Source organism: Papio anubis, chromosome 11 (assembly GCF_008728515.1).
Source record: "Papio anubis isolate 15944 chromosome 11, Panubis1.0, whole genome shotgun sequence".
NCBI lineage: Eukaryota > Metazoa > Chordata > Mammalia > Primates > Cercopithecidae > Papio > Papio anubis.
The window spans coordinates 76070334-76088911 of record NC_044986.1 but is presented as its reverse complement, the minus strand read 5'-3'; the positions used below and the strand labels follow the sequence as shown (position 1 = coordinate 76088911).

The following is an 18578-nucleotide window of genomic DNA, read 5'->3' as shown; positions in this document are numbered from 1 at the left end:
GCTGAGAGAAGACTTGAATGGCTTTATTTTATTATTTTTTTATGTTTTATTTTTATGAGTTCATAGTTGGAGTTTATATTTGTCGGGTACATGAGATATTTTGATACAGGCATACAATGCATAATTATCACATCAGGGTAAAAAGGATATCTATCCCCTCAAGCATTTATCATTTCCTCATGTTACAAACCTTCCAATTATGCTCTTTTAGTTATTTTTAAATGTACAATAAATGATTGTTGACTGTCGTCACTCTGTTTTTCTTTCAAATACCAGATTTTATTCATTCTAACTATATTTTTGTACCAATTAACCCTCTCCATTCCTCCTAGAATGGCTTTCTGCTCATGGCCATGTCACTTGCAAGTGAGCAGATAGAGCCTCAGAGCCAACAATGAAAGTCCACATCCCCTATTTTAATTAGATCCTCATCTAGCCCTGGGAAGTAGGCACAGCATAGACCCCTTTACTCAAAGGTTCCAGGAGAGATTTGCTGAGCTTCTAGAGTCAGAGCCCACCAAGGAAGGGGCCTTAGGGAAGGACACATGTTCATGCATGATGGGTGAAGGTGCAAACCCTGGAGCCCACCCAGCAGGCCCCATGGAGCATGGTGCCAAGACTGTACCCTGGCACGGGATCAGCAAGATTGGCCTTCTCCCTAATAAAGCGGTAGGCAGGGTGCAAGGAGAGGGGAGTCATCACTGTGGAAGGTGGGAGAGGCAAGGAGAAGAGAAATGACCAAAGCTCAGGTCAGCTAGTAAATCATTAGCCTTCACCAGAACACAGAAGCTTGGTAGATCATTGTTATAGGATAATTAAATCAAATAAAAAACAGCAAAAATAGGCCGGGTGTGGTGGTCACACCTGTAATCACAGCACTTTGGGAGGCCGAGGCGGGCAGATCACTTGAGGTCAGGAGTTCAAGAGCAGCCTGACCAACATGGTAAAATCCCATCTCTACTAAAAATACAGAAATTAGCCGGGCATGGTGGCAAGCACCTGTAGTCCCAGCTACTCAGGAGGCTGAGGAAGGAGAATCGCTTGAACCCGGGAGGTGGAGGTTGCAGTGAGCCGAGATCACACCACTGCACTACAGCCTGGGTGACAGAGCAAGACTCCATCTAGGGAAAATATTAAAATTAAAATTTAAAAAAAACCCAGCAAAAATAAAATACAACGAAGAAAAATAAAACAACAAAACAAAAGCAGTCCCCAACCTTTTTGGCACCAAGGACCGATTTCATGGAAGACAGTTTTTCCAGGGACAGCACGGGTGATGGGGATGGTTTTGGGATAATTCAAGCACATTATTACACTCATTGTGTACTTTATTTCTATTACTATTACATTATAACATATAGTGAAATAATTATACAACTCACCATAATGTAGAATCGGCAGGAGCTTGTTTTTTTTATTTTTTTAATTAATTAATTAATTTTTTTTTGCTACTAGACAGTCCCATCTGGGTGTGGAATATGATGAGGTTTTTCTTCAAATAATCTGATCAATCTTTTATTTTTTAATTCATATATTCCTAACATGGGGGTAATAGGAGACAGTGACAGATCATCAAGCATTAGATTCTCATAAGAAGCCTGCAACCTACATCCCTCACATGCGCAGTTCACAAGAGAGTTTGTCCTGCTGTAAGAATCTAATGCTGCCACTGGTCTGACAGGAGGCAGAGCTCAGCAGTAATGAGAGCAATGGGGAGCTGCTATAAATACAGATGAAGTTTTGCTTCTTTCCTGCCACTCACCTCTTGCTGTGCGGCCGTGTTCCTAACAGGCCACGGATTGGTACTGGTCTGTAGCCTGTGGGCTGGGTCCTCTGGCTTAAGAAATATATCGTATATCATGATCAGGCATATTAAATATGTATACAAATGAATGTCTTTTTTTAAATGACACAAAAGTATCACAAAACAATACTTTGTACCATGTGTTCTGATAGATTCAATTCTTCCATTTCATTCAAATAAAAATCTGATCATGACCCATTAAATTGATTTCACAATCCATTAATCGGTCATAACCTATAGATTGCACTGCTTTACAGATACTATTCTCACTGTTGGGTATAAAATACATTGTGGGGGTCGTGGGGGCAGGCAAGAGAAGAGGCAGGAAGCTCAATGAGGAAGATATTGCACAAACTCAGGCACAAGCAGATAGCGGATTGGAGCAGGATGTTGGTGTCGGGGGTAGAGGCCGGTGGGCACTCTGTATTTTAGAAGCAGAATGTACAGGACTTATTAATGAATTAGATGAGCAAGAAGGAGGAATTAGTGATGACTTCATTTTTGGTTTGGGTCGCTGGGGGAACAGCAGTGTTGATTACTGACATGGATTAGCCTGGGGAAAGGAGCAGATTTGCAGGTAATTGAGAGTTCTGTTTGGGCTGTGTCCATTTCAATGCAATCTCACCCATTTTCATTGTTCCTGCTCTAGTCTTAGAGTCAGCTGGAGAGAAGTACATAGGAGGTAGAGAAAGACCCCACAGTGAAAATGTTAAGGAAAACGGAAAACTTAGTTAACATCTACTCAGGGCTTACTCTGTACCAGGCAGTGTTAAAAGCACTACACATGTACATTTAATTCTCAGGATAATGCTATGAAATAGGTGCTATCGTTGTCTATGTTTTACAGAAGAAGCACAGAAAGGTTACTTTCCTTGTCTTCAGTTGCACAGCAACTATATGAGCTGAGATGTGAACCAAGTCTGCCTGATGACAAAATGATATTGCCCTATCAGGGAAAGAGGTACTCAATCTCTTGGAGTAGGATGAATCTTTTTTTTTTTTTAATGAATTTTGACTTGGAAAGATGTTCACATTATATTGCAGAGTTGAAACACAAAAGCAGGATTCAAATCAGAAACAGCAGCTTCTGATCTGTTTTTACAGTAAAAGTTAAAAACATGTCTATGCATTGGTAAAAGACAAGAATTATGTATATTACAAAATTAACACAGGTTCTCACTGATGGGATACAGGTGGTTTAAATGTTTGTCAGTGATCGTATACAGTCATTGTTAAATAATATATTTTAAAATAGAGAAAGAAATGGAAACAGTGTTCGGCATATCCAGCCTGTCTGTAACACAGATTCATGGCAGCAAAGTGCCTCAAAGGACAAGTGTGCATTGTGGTGGAGGCCTCTAAAGATGTGGGCTGTCATCCTGGTACTCCCTATCTGCAAATCTCTGTGTGGCCTTGGGACCACAGGGTCCTCAGAGGGGGATCTCAAGGAAAGTACCTGCAGCAGTAGTGTCTTGGTAAATCTGTAACCACCAGCTCTCTAAAAAATAAAACACCCTTGATTTGCAGTGTTCACTGATTTCTGTGGCATAAAAACTACCAGTTTCAAATGCAAATTGAGAAAAGATGAACAATAGTACACAAGTATATGGTATTTCCACCATGTAAATACAATATGTAAATTACCTCCAGAAGATAGTTAACAGTAAAATGCAATAAAGTAAATAGGGCATGATGAGTTACAAGTGTTTATTACTTTTTTAAAAATGTAAATTGTTTATTTGCAATCTCATATCATCTAATTTTTTTTTTCTTTTTTTTTTTTTTGAGATGAAGTCTTGGTCTGTCGCCCAGGCTGGAGTGCAGTGGCCAGATCTCGGCTCACTGCAAGCTCCGCCTGCCAGGTTCATGCCATTCTCCTGCCTCAGCCTCCCGAGTAGCTGGGACTACAGGCGCCCGCCACCTCGCCAGGGTAGTTTTTTGTATTTTTTAGTAGAGACGGGGTTTCACCGTGTTAGCCGGGATGGTCTTGATCTCCTGACCTCATGATCCACCCGTCTCGGCCTCCCAAAGTTCTGGGATTACAGGCTTGAGCCACCGCGCCCGGCCATCATCTAATTTTTAATAATGACTGTGTTTAACAATTGGCTTACAAGATTCCCCGAAATTTAGCAATTGGCTCTAGTGAGTCAGTATGAGCCTGCCCCAGCACACCACTGCCTCAGAGACTTTTGGGCTTTGTCCAAGATCAGAAAGAGCTATGTGCCTGCTGAAGCAACTGAAGGAGGGAACCTCACCGCTGGCTCCTTGGCCCCACAAGGCATCTTGGCTTGAATCTCAGTCCGGAAGGAGAGAGAGGAAGAAGCATAGGAGAGGACTCCAACCAGGAAAGCCAGTTGCAGGAAGGGCTGGCAGCATCAATGTTATCGTGGGAGCTGTTTTTCTCTGTCTTATCAATGGCAAAGACCAGGGAAAACAATGCCCCTGCCTTGATATCACTTTGTAAGCCAACAGGAAAACCCCAGAACCATGGGTTTGCAATGGCTTTGCCAATCTGGGTGGGCCAGGATTCCTTTCCCAGCTCTGAACTCTTGCCTTCTGCCTGTCTCTGCTTTCTGTGCTCCAGCATGCTGATTACATAGCTCTGAGTCTCAGTTTCTCCTCTCTGAAATGGCCCAACTTGGCAGGTCCTGGAGAATTCAGGGGCATAGCTGCCTGTCTCTCACTATGAAGACCATGGCAGAAGCAGGGCAAGCATTCCTCCTTCTTGGCTCTGTGTGACCGGCCTGGACACCACCCAATTTCCATATCATCTTCACTTTGGGAGCTGTGTAGGCACTGAAAACATCATCCTCCATCAGCAGATTTGGAAACTGAGGTCCAGGGAGGTCATGGAGCCTGTTAAAATGGCAAAAGAACCAACTGCACACACATTTCATAAATTAAAAAAGTGGGAGATCAAGTGTTGCAGAGGGTGTGAACCTATAGGATTTCTTATGCATTACTAGAGAACATTAGTAGTATCTTGGAAAGGTGAATATGCATATATTCTACAATGTGGCACATGCACTGAACAGATATTGTTGCAAATGTAGGTCAGGAAGAGTCAGAGCAGCAGTGTTCACAGTTGCAAGAACCATCAACAGGAGAATAGTTGAATAAACTGCAGCTGAGTCACACAATGGATGAAATATAGGAATCTAAATCTAAATGAACGAATGAATGAATTACAGTGGCATACCTCAATATGACTAAAATGTAATAGTATGGCCAGGCATGGGAGTACATACCTATAGTCCCAGCTACTTAGGAAACAGGTAGGATTGCTTGAGGCCAGGAGTCCAAGACTATAGTGCACTATTATTGCACTTGTGAATAGCCACTGCACTCCAGCCTGGGCAAGATGCTGTCTCTACTTAAAAAAAAAAAAAGGCCAGGCGCAGTGGCTCAAGCCTGTAATTCCAGCACTTTGGGAGGCCGAGACGGGCGGATCACGAAGTCAGGAGATTGAGACCATCCTGGCTAACACAGTGAAACCCCGTCTCTACTAAAAAATACAAAAAAACTAGCCGGGCAAGGTGGCGGGCGCCTGTAGTCCCAGCTACTCGGGAGGCTGAGGCAGGAGAATGGCGTAAACCTGGGAGGCAGAGCTTGCAGTGAGCCGAGATCTGGCCACTGCACTCCAGCGAGGGAAAGAGAGAGACACCCCTTCTAAAAAAAAAAAAAAAAAAAAAAAAAAGCAGTACAATATTAAGTGAAATAAGTCAGTCATAAAGATTTTATACAGCATGATACTTTTTTAAGAAAGGTAAACAACAAATCAAAACTATCTGTTTATAGAATGCATACAGATTAGATACAATTAAATAAATGTGAAAGCAAGGGAGTGATTCCAGATGGTGATTATGTCAGTTTGGGGGAACCTAGGAGATGGGGTAGGGATAGATCTCATATGTAGACATAAGTTATTGTCAGGGTTCTCATTTTTATGGTGGCTGGTTTGTACAGGGACTATAAGCAAACAATTAAATAAAACATTATATTATGAAGCAAGGATTATGGTTAACTCCCTTCTGTGCCCCTGGGCTGGGGGGAGGAAGAAGGCTAGCATTGAGAATCAGACTTGGCTGGTGCCACTATCCGGTTTTCAGGGGGACAACTGAAAATCACAGAAGCAGAAGTCATGTGCTTTCCCCTTCCAGGCCTCAGTTTTCACATCAGTAAAATTAGGTTTGGGGATCAGGTCATCTTTGAGTTCCTCTATTAGCTGAGCTAGAGTAGGCCCTGCTGCAGTAACAGACAAGCCTCTCCATCTCAGGGGCTGTACACATCGCAGTCTGGGAGGCCACCCTGGTCAGCTCACCTACAACACTGATTTACAGATCTGGCCTCTTCTGTCTTAGAGTCTTTCACCCCATGGAGGGGAGAGAGAAAGTGTGGAGAACCCACACCTACTCTTGTTGACTCCCAAGAGACACGCAGTTCCTACTCACCTTCCTGCTGAGAATGCACAACCCCCACCCCACTGCAAGGGATGCTGAGTGAGAAGGGAGGAGGACGTGCCTGCTCAGGGAACACTGACCCTCCCTGTCTGAGCTCCCTGCATGTCTGTAATCCTCAGAGTCTCCGGGATGTTCCAGCCCAGATTCGACAATCTCCTGTTTCTGAGTCTACAAACCACAAAGGCTTTCTGAGTTTATTCATTCATTCCTTAAGTAAACAGAGGGCCTGCTCTGATCCAGCGCTGGGTTAGGCCAAGGAGCTTATCACTCCTTAAAAAGCTCATAGTTCGGGGGTGAGTCCTGGTGGGAATGGAGGGTAAGAGAGGACTGACCGTTTTTCAAATGTCATCATGTTGTGTGAACGCCCCATAGTCAAAGATAAAAGAGAGAATATCTAATGGGTGTGTGTGATAGGGGAGGAGGTTGTGATCACAAAAGTCTTCTTTCAGAAAGTCAGTTTTTCAGCTGGGTCTCTAAATGTGAGAGGAGACTGCTAGGAAGACTAAAAGAGGGGGCTCTTCCCAGTAGGGGAACAGTATGTGCAAAGGCATGAAGGCAAGGAAGGCCTTGCATGCATGGGAAAGGCCAGTTATTTCATTTTGCCAAAGGTGGGGTACACGTGGTATAAGGGTTATGGGAGTAGATCGTACCTGCTATTAGGATAGAAGGGTGATCAGGAGTTAGATGCTGAAAGGCCATGAATGTTGTGCCCAGTAGGCGTTTGGATTTTATCCAGTGGGCCACCATGGAAAGGTTCCAAATAGGCAAGGAAGGCCAAGGGGTGACTGGAGTGGCAGTTTCAGCCTTCCCAAAGTCTCCATTAGCCAACTTTCCTTCTATTCTTTGATGTAAACAAAGTTTTTCTCAGAATAAGGTAAAGAACTCTGCACACTCAACTTTACCGCAAGTACCTTATTCCCCATCTCCCAAACAGATGTCCCACTAACTAAATACATAGAAATTCCAGAGCCATTCTCCTTGTCGCCCACAAGAGGACAAGCTCACATTTTGATCACTGACTGCGACCCACTAGGCATTATGTGGAGTGACCAGTCCGCCCTAGAAGCCTGTGTTCTCTCCGCAGGTTGAGCATTGCTAAGAGGCCACCGATAAAATGTACAGTAGTTCCCCCTTATCTGTAGTTTTGCTTTCCATGGTTTCAGTTCCCTGCAGTCAACTACGGTCCAAAAATGTTAAATGGAAAATTCCAGAAATATACAATTCAAGAGTTTGAAACTACACGCCATTCTGAGTATGTGATACAATTTTGTACTGTTCCACCCTGGACATGAATCATCCCTTTGTCCAGTGATCCACGCTGTGGACGCTGCCTGCTTATAGATATCGTCTGCTCCTGACATCCAGCCATTGACCTCGACAGGGCTTGATGGTCCAAGATCACCAGAAGCAGATGAGCCTCATTCTGACATGTAATTAGAAGGTCAAGAGCGGCCTAATGCAACGTCATAATGACCATGTCACTCACCTCACTTCACCTCATCAAGCAGGCACTTTAACATCTCACATCATCATAAGAAGAAGGGTGATACAGTACAATAAAACCTTTAGAGAAAGACAGAACACATTCACATAACTTTTATTACAGTATATTATTATAATTGTTCAGTTTATTATTGTTAATCTCTGCCCCGACTTTTTTTTTTTAGATGGAGTCTCATTCTGCCACCCAGGCCAGAGCACAGTGGGGCAATCTCAACTCGCCGCAACCTCCTCCTCCCAGGCTCAAGAGATCCTCCCACCTCAGCCTTCCAAGTAGCTGGGACTATAGGTGCACAACACAATGCCTGGCTACTTTTTTGTATTTTTTGTAGAGACGGTGGTTTCACCATGTTACCAGGCTGGTGTTGAACTGCAGGCCTCAAGTGATCTTCCTGGCCTTCCAAAGTGCTGGGATTACAGGCATGAGCCACCACACCCGACCTGTTAATTTCTTAATGTACCTAATTTATAATTTCAATTTTATCGTGGGTATGTATATATGTACGTATAGGACAAAACATTGTGTGCATGCATGCGCACACACGTGTGTGTGTGTTTCAGAACTACCTGCGATTTCAGGCATCCACTGGGAGTCTTGGAATGTATTCTCCATGAATAACAGGTGACTACTGTGTGATTGCTGCCCACAGCTCCTATGTGACACTAGACACCACTTTTCAGAGGATGGTTCCTTAGGGAGCAGGAAGCCCACTAGGCCTGCTCCGAACTTCTAGGAACCAGAGGTCCGGGATGTTCTGCCAGCTTTCCCAGACCACACACAAACCCTAGGCCCCTGACACCCAGGCTGGGACCCCTCAGGCCCATGTCATACTGTCCGCCATGAAACCAAGCAAGCACTCTCTCAGGGCTTCCAGAGGCCAGGGCCCTCAAAGTGTCTCCTGCCTCCCCGTGTCATCTGGGATTCCAGCAGCAGTGGGAAGATTTTATACACAAGGAAATGGTCCGGGGGAGGAGACTCAACTTGTCAGTGTCACATAGCCCAGGAAATGACAGTCTCCAAAGCTCCAGGCACTTTCCACAACTCGGAACCTGCAAGGAGTGGTAGGCTGAGTTTAAGGTTCAAGGACCTACCCACCCTTTGCTGCTCAAGATAATCTTAAAGGCTACTAAAGAGCCTGTGGGTGGGGCCTGGAGTGGTCAAGTTGCCCTTATGGTTTTGTCATCTGTGCACTGCACAAAGAGGTCGGGGGCTAGTGGGGGCTGAAATCTGGTTAGTGCAAACAGCAGGGCTGCATCCATGGAAGGAGGAGGCACTCTGTGTGTGTGTGTGTATGTGTGTGTGTGTGTATGTAAAGGTGCCTTGAGAGAGAGAGAGAGAGAGTGTGTGTGTGTGTGTGTGTGTGTGTAAAGGTGCCTTGAAACCTGGATTTCAGCCCACTGGGTTGGTTCTATGGTAAAAAGAGCAATTACTTTTGCACCAGCCTAGTAATTCTGCACAGTCACCATAGGGGTTAGACACTGGCCTGGGAGAGTGGATATAAAGTCAACATGGCAAATAATTTGCGTCTTCAGGGCCAATTCCAGTGTCTCATTAGAGGCGACGTGGGGTGCTGTATTGAGTAGGAACCTGAAGTCTTGCCTGGGAAGGGGATCTGCACTCAGTGAGGTCTGTCCTGGGTGGGGGATGGGGCAGTGGTGCCTGTAAGGACAGTATTTGCCATTTTGCCATCTCTGCTGTAAACTGACACCTTCTGTGTCAACACACAGTCCAAAGGAACCCAATGCCCAGCCCTGGCCTAGAGGAGAAGCAAATCTTAGCTTTGTCAGTCTGTGCTTTGCTATTTATTCCTGGCACATGGAGTGTGGGGGGGTTGAAGAGGGTTAGGGGTTCGTTTGCATGATAAATCATCATGGGGTATTTTTTACAGAAATAAGAAGCATCAATTTGCACAGGATTGTGAAGCCCCATCTTCTTCCCCTGCCCATCTCTGCTTGCCTCCTGGGCCCAATTTGAAGGCTGACTCCCTCATAAAGGCCAACTGCTTCCTCTTCTTGCCCAGGTTTCTCCTGCTTCTCTGAGCTCAAAGGTCTTGGTTTGACACTCCACCAAACACTTATCAGACCTGTTACCTGAGCAACTTTAGGAGCATACTTTTTCCTACTTGTCCCCTCCTGCCCGCATTTCTCCAGATAAAATGAATATTACTGTTATTGAAAGTATCAATGTCACCCTCCCCTCACGCATGACTGCCTACTCACTCAGGGAACAGCAAAGCTCCTTCCTGTTTGTATCCTCCTTGGATCCCGTCAGTCACTGTAGAATTTGGTAAGGATGGGATCAACATTCCCATTTGATACCTGGAAAAACTGAAGTTAACAGAGAGGGCGGGCCTACCCAAGGTCACTGGGCCAGGTTTCTTTCCTCCAAATCCTGTGTTCATTCCACTGACCCATTCTGGAGACTGTGGGATGGCTGGAGCCTCTGGACAGGGAAGGGGACAGGGATGTGAGCCTTACCTGGGTGCTCCCTCCTGCCTTCCAGTCTGAGGACAGTATATGGGGCCAGAGCTGTCACATCTGAATGCTGCCACACTGGGATCAACGAAGAGAGAGCTGGGAGGTAGTAGTGGGTTAGGAGCAGGTAGTTTAGTTATCAGGTTTACTGAGTGACCCTGGGATGGTTCTTTTCCTTCTCTGGGCCATGGTACCTCCTCCTCTGTAAAGTGAGGGCTTGGAACCTCTGACATTTTAAACGCAGAGTTCCTTAGTGTGCACATGATAGGGCAAGAAGGTGCGGAGTTTGGGCATAGCCCGGTCTTCTGGCCTGGTACCTAGTCCTCTGATACCCATCTGGTCACTCTCACCTATTACCCTCTCCCACAGTACACGTTGTCACAGGGGATCCTGGAGCATGCATTCCCAGCAGCTGGCTGAGGGCTGACCTTAGGTCAATCAGTTGCCATCCAGGCAAGCTGCCTATAGGATGCTCATATTTATTAATCACCTACTGGGTACAGAGCCCACATGTTGAGCAGATGTCCTGTGGTCAAGGAGAGGGAGAAAAGGACAAAACCAAAGAAGCCACTCAGGCTTCAAAGAGGAGCAAAATCTGGACATCCGTCCATCCATCCATCCATCCATCCATCTCTCCACCTATTCATCCAATCATCAACCCAGCAACTATTTCCTGATTATTTACTATCTATGCTCCAGGCTCTGGGTAGAAACTACGTTGGGGAGAAAGAGGCAGAGGCCATCAGTGTGGTCACCAGGTATGATAAACACCTTCTTGGCATCAAATCACTCTGAAGGACACAGGGAAGGACCAGAGGTTTCTCCAAGCAGGTGTCAGATTCCTAGTTATGTCCCCTACCTGAACAGCAGTTTTCTCTATAAAATCTAGGGAAGGTCTTCTTCAGTGGTTTGAAATCCTGCCTCCACCCTTGGAATCTCAAAGACAGCAGCAGAGTTCCAGAGATAATCCCAACTATTTCTTTTGGTGTGGTGGCAGGGACAAAGTTTCACTCTCTTGCCCAGGCTGGAGTGCAGTGGCATGGTCTCGACTCACTGCAGCTTCGACCTCCTGGGCTCAAGTGATCCTCCCACCTCAGCCTCCTGAATAACTGGAACCACAGGCATGCACGACCACGCCCAGTTAATTTTTGCATTTTTTTGTAGAGATGAGGTTTTGCCATGTTGCCAGGGCTGGTCTGGAACTCCTGGGTTCAAGCAGTCTGTCTGCTTTGGCCTCCCAAAGTGCTGGGATTACAGGTGAGCCACCATGCCCAGCCCCAAATAGTTCTAAGAATAAGTGGTTATCACATGTATTTGCAACAACCATGTACCTACTCTTTAAACAAATAGGTTTAATACTGCTTAAAAATATAAAGGGTACTGTATAGATGTGTTCTTGATGAATGAAAATATTAAGATATAATTGATATACGTGCTGTTGTTTGTATTAATAACTGCAAATTGATAGACAAGATGGAGATCTGAGATCCAAGGGCCTCTTGGTTGGTGAAAACGGGCGGCATTTGGTCATCCCTGAAGGCCTTTCTGGTGCAAGCGTCCATAGATGTGGTTAGGTACACCTGCAGGTGATGGGAGTAACTCGTGGAGTGGGTGGCAGGGAAGGGCTGTCCTTTACGAAATATCTTCCGCTTACCAAGCCCAAGCTGGGAAGCACACAAACGTCCCCGGCGGCGGGAGGATGACTGCTCCCATTTTATAGAGGAGAAAACAGGCTTGCTCGCAGAGGTTAGGCGTCACGCAGAGGTCATTCCGCTGGGCGGTGGCCGAGCTGGCACTCCAACGCTGGGCGGAATGGCTCCAGAGCCAGACTGAAGGTGGGAGAGATGACTCGGTCCCAGCCAGGCGGTGAGTTCCTCTGGGCTAGGTCCCAGGTGCTGGCGCAGCAAAGACCACCCGGAGAAAGAGACGGTGAAGGCCCTGGGACTTCTTGGGGCGTCCGGCGGAGGCGGGGACAGGGCTCCCTTCAGGCAGTCTTGGACTAGCTGAGTTGTCCCAGGAAGATGGGTGACAGCCGCTTTCCCGAGCTCCCCCGGCCCAGGCTGGGGTCCTGGCGACTCGCCAAGGCACCGGGGCGGGCTGGGGCTGGGGCTGGAGCCGGGGCGGAGGAGAGGGGCGAGAAGCGAGGCGGGCCCAGAGCAGAAATAGGAGAAGGGAGAGGGGGAGGGGGCGGGGAGTCTTTCCTGGGGCAGGAACCCTGGCCCCCCTTGGCGCAGCCGGCCCGCAAAGTGATTCTGCAGATGGAAGGAATTAAGTCGGAGGGGGAGGGTCCGATGGTGATAGCGAGAGGAGGGAGTTAGAAGTGTGTGTATCTGTGTACGCGCGTCTGAGAGAGGAGCGGGAGAGACAGGGAGAAACATCAGATCAGACGGAAATAGAAGAGAGGAGACAAGAAAGAGTGAAAGAGAAGAACATACACAACACACACACACACACACACACACACACACACACATACACGGAGCGCGCCACATAGAAAGACGACGGACACGGGAGACACTAATCGTAGAGAGAAAGAGGGAGTATAAGAAAGGAGGGAAAATAGGAAAGGAAAAGTGAGTGAAAATTAAATAATTGCGGAGGATTTGGAAAGAACGAAACAAGAGAGCTGACGACAGAATGAGACGAGATTGATTAGGCCAGGGCTGCACCGAGCTCCCGGCAGCTCTGGGAGCTGGGTTGGCCGGGCTGGGGCGAGGTGGGGCTTGGGCGGGGCCTCGCATGGGCGGGCTCGGTCGGTGCTGCATATGCAGATGAGCCTCATTCCCCTCTCCCCCCGCCCCTGACGGTTCATATTCAACGAGACAGCCAATGCAAGGAGAGGACGGTGCCAGGCGGGGCAGGGAGTGGGCGGGGCATCGTGGACCCCACCCCTGGAGCCGCCGCTGGAGGGGTTAGCAGCGAGGCAGATAGCGGATCGCCGGGCCGGGCGGGACGCAGTGGGCGGGGCGGAGGGGGCGGGGCCAAAAGTTTCCTGCCCAACTTTCGTAGCCTCCTTCCACCGCCCGCGCGCGCCGCGGCTGCAGTCGGGGGGAGGTGGCGGTGGCTGCAGCGGCTGCGGGCAGCGCGCGGGGCGCAGGGCGCGGGGCGATCGCCGTCGGGGTTCGGGAGGCGGGCAGTGGGCGCAGGCTCCCCGGTGCCCGCCCCTCCGCTGCGGAGGGGGGCCGCGAGCGGGCGGCCGGGGAGGGGCCGGCACCGCCGCCGCAAAATGAGCCTGCTGTCGGCCATCGACACGAGCGCCGCCTCGGTGTACCAGCCTGCCCAGCTGCTCAACTGGGTCTACCTGTCGCTGCAGGACACGCACCAGGCTAGCGCCTTCGATGCCTTCCGGCCCGAACCGACCGCCGGCGCCGCGCCCCCGGAGCTGGCCTTCGGCAAGGGCCGCCCGGAGCAGCTGGGCTCGCCCCTGCACTCCAGCTATCTCAACAGCTTCTTCCAGCTGCAGCGCGGAGAGGTGGGTGCCCCCGCGCGCCCCCGCCCACCGCCCCACCGCCCCACCGCCCCACTGTGGCGGGCCGTTCCCTGTCTGACCCGCTCTTCCTGGCCTGGTGCGGCCTGGCTCCGCATTGCCCGGCCCGGCTTGGCTTGGCTTCGTTCAACTCTGCCAAACTCGCTGCCCGAAGTCCCCGGGGTGCCGGGAGCGCGTCACCTCCCGGCTGAGCCTGGGCTGGAGCAACGCAGCCCGGGGCGGGGCTCTCCCGCCCCCTCTCCCTGCCAGGGCAGCCCTACTCCAAAGGGGTTGGGGGAGGGAGTTGAGGAGGGGTTGTCTCCGGATTTTCTCCAGACAGATGGGGTGCGGCCTGGGCGGGGAGCCCCTTCCAAGTGTCCTTCTCACGCCCAACCCTATCCTTGTCCTGGCCACCGCGGGCTGGGACCGAGAGTGCAGATTCTGCTCAGGGCTCCTCTGGAAGGGCCTAAAATCTTTGCTCCGACCTCTGCTGTTCCCGACCCGAAAGGCACCCTGGAGAGCAGTGACTGCCCAGAGGGCTTCTCCTGTTGTTCTCACTCGGGGACCCCAGATAAGTCCTCCAGCTGCTCGCCCTCCCCCAGCCACATAGGAAGTGGTTTCTGAGGGCTTGACCCCACAGACTGCGCTGTCCCTAGCCCTCCCAGCCTGGAAGGAAATGAAAGGGAAATCCTCTTGAGCTCTTGGGAGGGGGGCTAGAAAGGGAGAGAGGTTCCAGCTGCCCAGCGCCTTCTGCAGAAACCTGGGCCGGCTGTGTTGCAAAGTCTGCCTGTTTGGTAGATTCAGTTACAAAGTTGACTGGGCAGCGCCTCTTTGCCAGCAAGATAAATACACAGATCGCCACCACCTCCCAGCCCTTTTTGAAGAGTCTCCAGGGCCTGCCCAGATACCACTCCTTTCCCTGGGCTGGACTCCTCCTCTCCCTCCATTTACTTCTGCCTCATTTGGGAATTTCAGACACCCATCTGTGGCCTTCACTTCCTCCCCTTGTGGGGGCTTTCTCTGCAAAGATGCAAGAGGTGTGTTGGGGGGGAGGACACACATGGGGGTCACTTTCCTTCCAGACCTGGGCACATCGGTGAATGTTAGGAGACTCAGAGTCCTGAATGGGTTGGGAGGAAAGCCTATGTATGCAAGGGTGTGCTGGGGATAAGAGAGGGATGCAGAGGGTCGCCCTTGAGTTCGACTCTGCCATTATTTACTAAGGGAGACATGGACATATAAAATGCTGGCCTAAGGCCAATACTACCCAGGCTGACGTGTTGACCTGTGTGGGTAGAACAGGTGTGGGAGGGGGCTGGGTGCAGAGGAGGAAGATGAGTCTGGAAGTGCACCCTTTGGTGCCAGGCAAAAGCATTTGTATGCCAAAGCTCTTTGTAAACTGTAAAGCATTCCCTCCGAGTGAGGAATGGTTCTTGGCTGGAGATCTTTCTTTCTTGTAAGAGACTTTTCTGCCTCTTTGGGGAACTGGCTTCAGGTGACCAGTGACTTTGTGGGGTGTTTCTTCGGTCCATGGTGTTTTTAGTTGTTTGTTCTCTTACCAAACATTTGTTGAGCTCTGGGCAGGCCCTGGGGATTCACAACCACAGGCTAGTGGGGGCCACGGATGAGTAAACAGACATAGGGTATGAATGGTGGGTGATTTGATGGTGGCGCTTGTGGGAGCCCCAAGGGAGTTTCTCACCCTGGGAGAAGGCTGAACTTGACCCACAGATCAAGTGTGGACCCCTAGTCAACCTCTTCTAGCCTCCCTCTGCTCTCCCTACCATGGTGGCATTGTTCCCCACCAGTGGGTCTCCCCTGAAAGGACCTGGGAGTTTGGGGCCATCAAGAGTACCCTATAAGAATAGGATGTTGTGCTGCTTTTTGAAAATTTCTGGTATCCAGGATCCCAACTGGAGCTCAGTGAGACCTGCCCTCTGTCACTTCATTGCTGTGTACCTCAGTTTCCCCATAAAGGCACACACTGTGAAAGGAGCAGGAAAAGGTTATACTGTATAGTGCAGTGGTGTGGAAAAGTCTTTCATGACCCAACTTCAGGGAACCCCGTCTCCCTCTTAGCCTTAGCTTACCTATCTGTTAAATTTAGTCTCTGCTACACCCCAGGATGGTGTATCTATAGTATTTGAGACCTGTTCAAACAAGAGAGGGCTTGGGGAGGCAAGAGGGACTTCTCCAATGCTCACAGGCCAGTGGCTTCCTCGGAGGTGATGGAGGGCTGTGCCTGCTGACTTCCGGAAGGCCCTCTTGGCTACAGGCTCACTCATCCTCACCGCTCCCCCCCCCCCCCCCACTTTGCCTCCTAAACCCTCTCAAAGCCTCAGCTGTGTTCCTAGGGACAGGCCTTTCCTGCGCCCAGGGCTTAGCTGGTGACCTAATATGGCTCCAAAATAGCAACTGGCTGAGAAGGCAAGAAAAAATACCCCCCACCTCAATGCCACCAAGGGGCTGGTCGGAGAGGAAGCAAGTCGTGTGTGGGCCGGAGGGGACTCTACGGAGGGACCCAGGGGGTCCAGGAGCATCACCATTCTGTGCGAGGCCTGGCAGGCCCGGTGGTAGTGCCTGTGGATGTGACTTGCATGCTGACCACTGACCACGGCCTGTCTGCGCCAGCCCCTGTGCCAAGAGCCCACCCCCTCCTGCACCACCCCCAGGCTGCTCTCACCACAATAGCAAAACACCATGAATGCAGCTGGGATTTGGAGGGGGTGAGGACATGGGGGCACAGAAGCCCATTGTGCCCCTGGAACCTCGGCTCTGGAAGCTGAAGATAAGCCAATGGTTCTGAGTGGCACACTGGCCCTGAGAGCAGAGAGAGAGATGGCAGAGTTCACACCAGAGTTCCTGGTGCAGGAGCAAGCACCAGGAGGTGACTTGGATTCTTGTGGGGACTTCCCAGCTTGTGGTGAGGGTGCCAGGCTGAAGCGGACACAAGCACCTTGCACAGTTTCTTAAAAGGCTTCTGGGTCTACAAACTAGGCCCCGTGAAACCCAGTTTCAAAAACCTGATCTATGGCAATGACAATACACTTTTAGAAAGGGATTCCTAAGGCCCTTGGCTGAGCCCCTTCTCTCTTTCCAGGTACCCAAGGAAGGCAGTTCTTAGACAGAGTGGGGGCTGGGCTGCATGGGGTCTTCCCTGCTTGTTTGGAATTTAAATTCACAGTTGTAAAGGGACTATGGGAGTCATTTCTGGAAAAGCTGAGTAACCTCCTTGTGAAGATGACCTCTTGGGCCCCTTGGAGGACTGCCCGGAGCCCCTGCCAGGTAGTCCCTGTACCCCCCAGCCTCCAGGGAGATGTGGCTCTCTCACTCCATTCAGGTAGAATTCTTAGGGCAGCTGTTCCCTTTCCCTGTTTCTCCAGGGACAAAGGTAGCTGGAAGATGTGGCCCTACTGTCAAGAGACCCCTACTTTGTGAATGTTGGGGGAAGGACTTTGTGGTCAAATACATTTGGAAGACACAGTGTCCTTCCTTTCCCTTGGAAACACACAATGCCCACTAGCATAGTAAAGGCTCTGAGAAGTCCTGCCCACTAGCATAGTAAAGGCTCTGAGAAGTCCTGCAGTGCAAAACCTGTTAACCTTTCTTTAGTGTGACAGTTCCCACACCTATTCGAGCAGAGAACATTTTTGGCTTAGGACACCTGCCAGTGTTCTTTCAAACATCTCCAGGCCCAGGGATGCTTATTCCTGGGAGACCTCTCCATTGTTGGATAGTTCCGATAGTTCCAACCTTTAGGAAGCTCTTCCTAGAGCATTAGCCTCTGTAGCAATGAACCTCCTCTTTGCTGCTCAGGTCTACCCATTGGTGGTTTGAGAACAGTAGCAAGGTGTCACAAGGCTTAACAGATAGCCTTTCCGTGGGCCCAGCCCTTCTGTACAGACATGGCCATTAAAACCCTTAGAGGAGTAGCTATAGTGTCCTGCTTTAAAAGGCTCCAGTCTTGGCAGTTTCCCAAGGGTTTGGATGTGTCACCTGTGCCCTCAACAGGTGGAGATAAGCCCACGGGCTGCCTGACCAGTGTGGATGTGTGGAACAAAGCCACATTTCTGCCTGAGGATATGAGGTGCCCATGTTTGAGAACGGGCTTAAGGATCTCCGGTGGGTTCCCAGCAGCCTTTGTGGTCTGTGTGTGTTTAGAGGACAGCCCCAGGGCCTGGGAGCAATGGCCATTCTATTCCAGTCCAGAGTTTGGGAGGATGCTCCCAGCTCTCTTGGCCACCCTTAGGAAGCTGAAGTGTGACTCAGGCAAGGAGGACCGTCATTTGAGAAGCTGTTGGCTGAGGCAACCTGACCCTCCCTCTGTCAGATTACGTTGACTGGACAGGCATGGACTCAGAGGAAAGACCACACCTCGTGGACCTTCTGAGTCAGGTGGGAGGGAGGAAAGCAGACGGCATTAGTAATCAGTAAGTAGCAGTGGCAGGGAGCCAGATGCCGTCAGTACCCAGAGGAGGGCTTGGGGAGGAGATGGCCCGTGTGGAACAGTCCCCTGCTCTTGGGTGGTGCTCTATTCATGGCCTCTCTTTCCTCATAGCTCCCATTTTTTGCAAAAGAGGACACAGAGGCCTGGCAAGTCACCTAGCCAGTCAGTGGGAGAGCTCGATCTAGAATTCTGTGTTCCAGCTATGGGTTGCCTCTGCAACCCGTCCTGCAATTGGTCCCCAGGTTTGCCCTCCCCTTGATCAGCCTCCGGGTCCCAGTGAGGGCAGGCAGCAATCCATCTGGACAGGGGCATCCTATGAAGCCTCAATGCCTCCAACATTTTGTCTCTGATCCCCAAACTTTCTGGAATTGCTGAATACTGGTCATGGGTACTGGATTTCCTACCATGTCCCTGTTCCAGCCACTC

The 18578-nt window shown here is 49.8% G+C and overlaps 1 protein-coding gene and 1 long non-coding RNA gene across 2 annotated transcripts in view; one reads left to right on the top strand and one right to left on the bottom strand.

Moving 5' to 3' along the window:
- Positions 1–5506: 5506 nt before the first annotated feature.
- On the bottom strand, positions 5507–11297 carry LOC110744121. Its single transcript, XR_002524309.2, has 3 exons — positions 9985–11297; positions 8747–8814; positions 5507–7827 (listed from the first exon to the last, which is right to left on the bottom strand). It is a non-coding gene; the product is annotated as an uncharacterized LOC110744121 (long non-coding RNA).
- A 1982-nt stretch (positions 11298–13279) lies between these two features.
- ZCCHC24 (zinc finger CCHC-type containing 24) overlaps positions 13280–18578 on the top strand; it is a 62769-nt gene continuing 57470 nt past the window's right edge. The window contains exon 1 of the mRNA XM_003903715.4: positions 13280–13711. Within this exon, the coding sequence (XP_003903764.1) occupies positions 13466–13711 (246 nt within the window). The 5' untranslated portion in view covers positions 13280–13465. The remainder of the gene's footprint in view (positions 13712–18578) is intronic.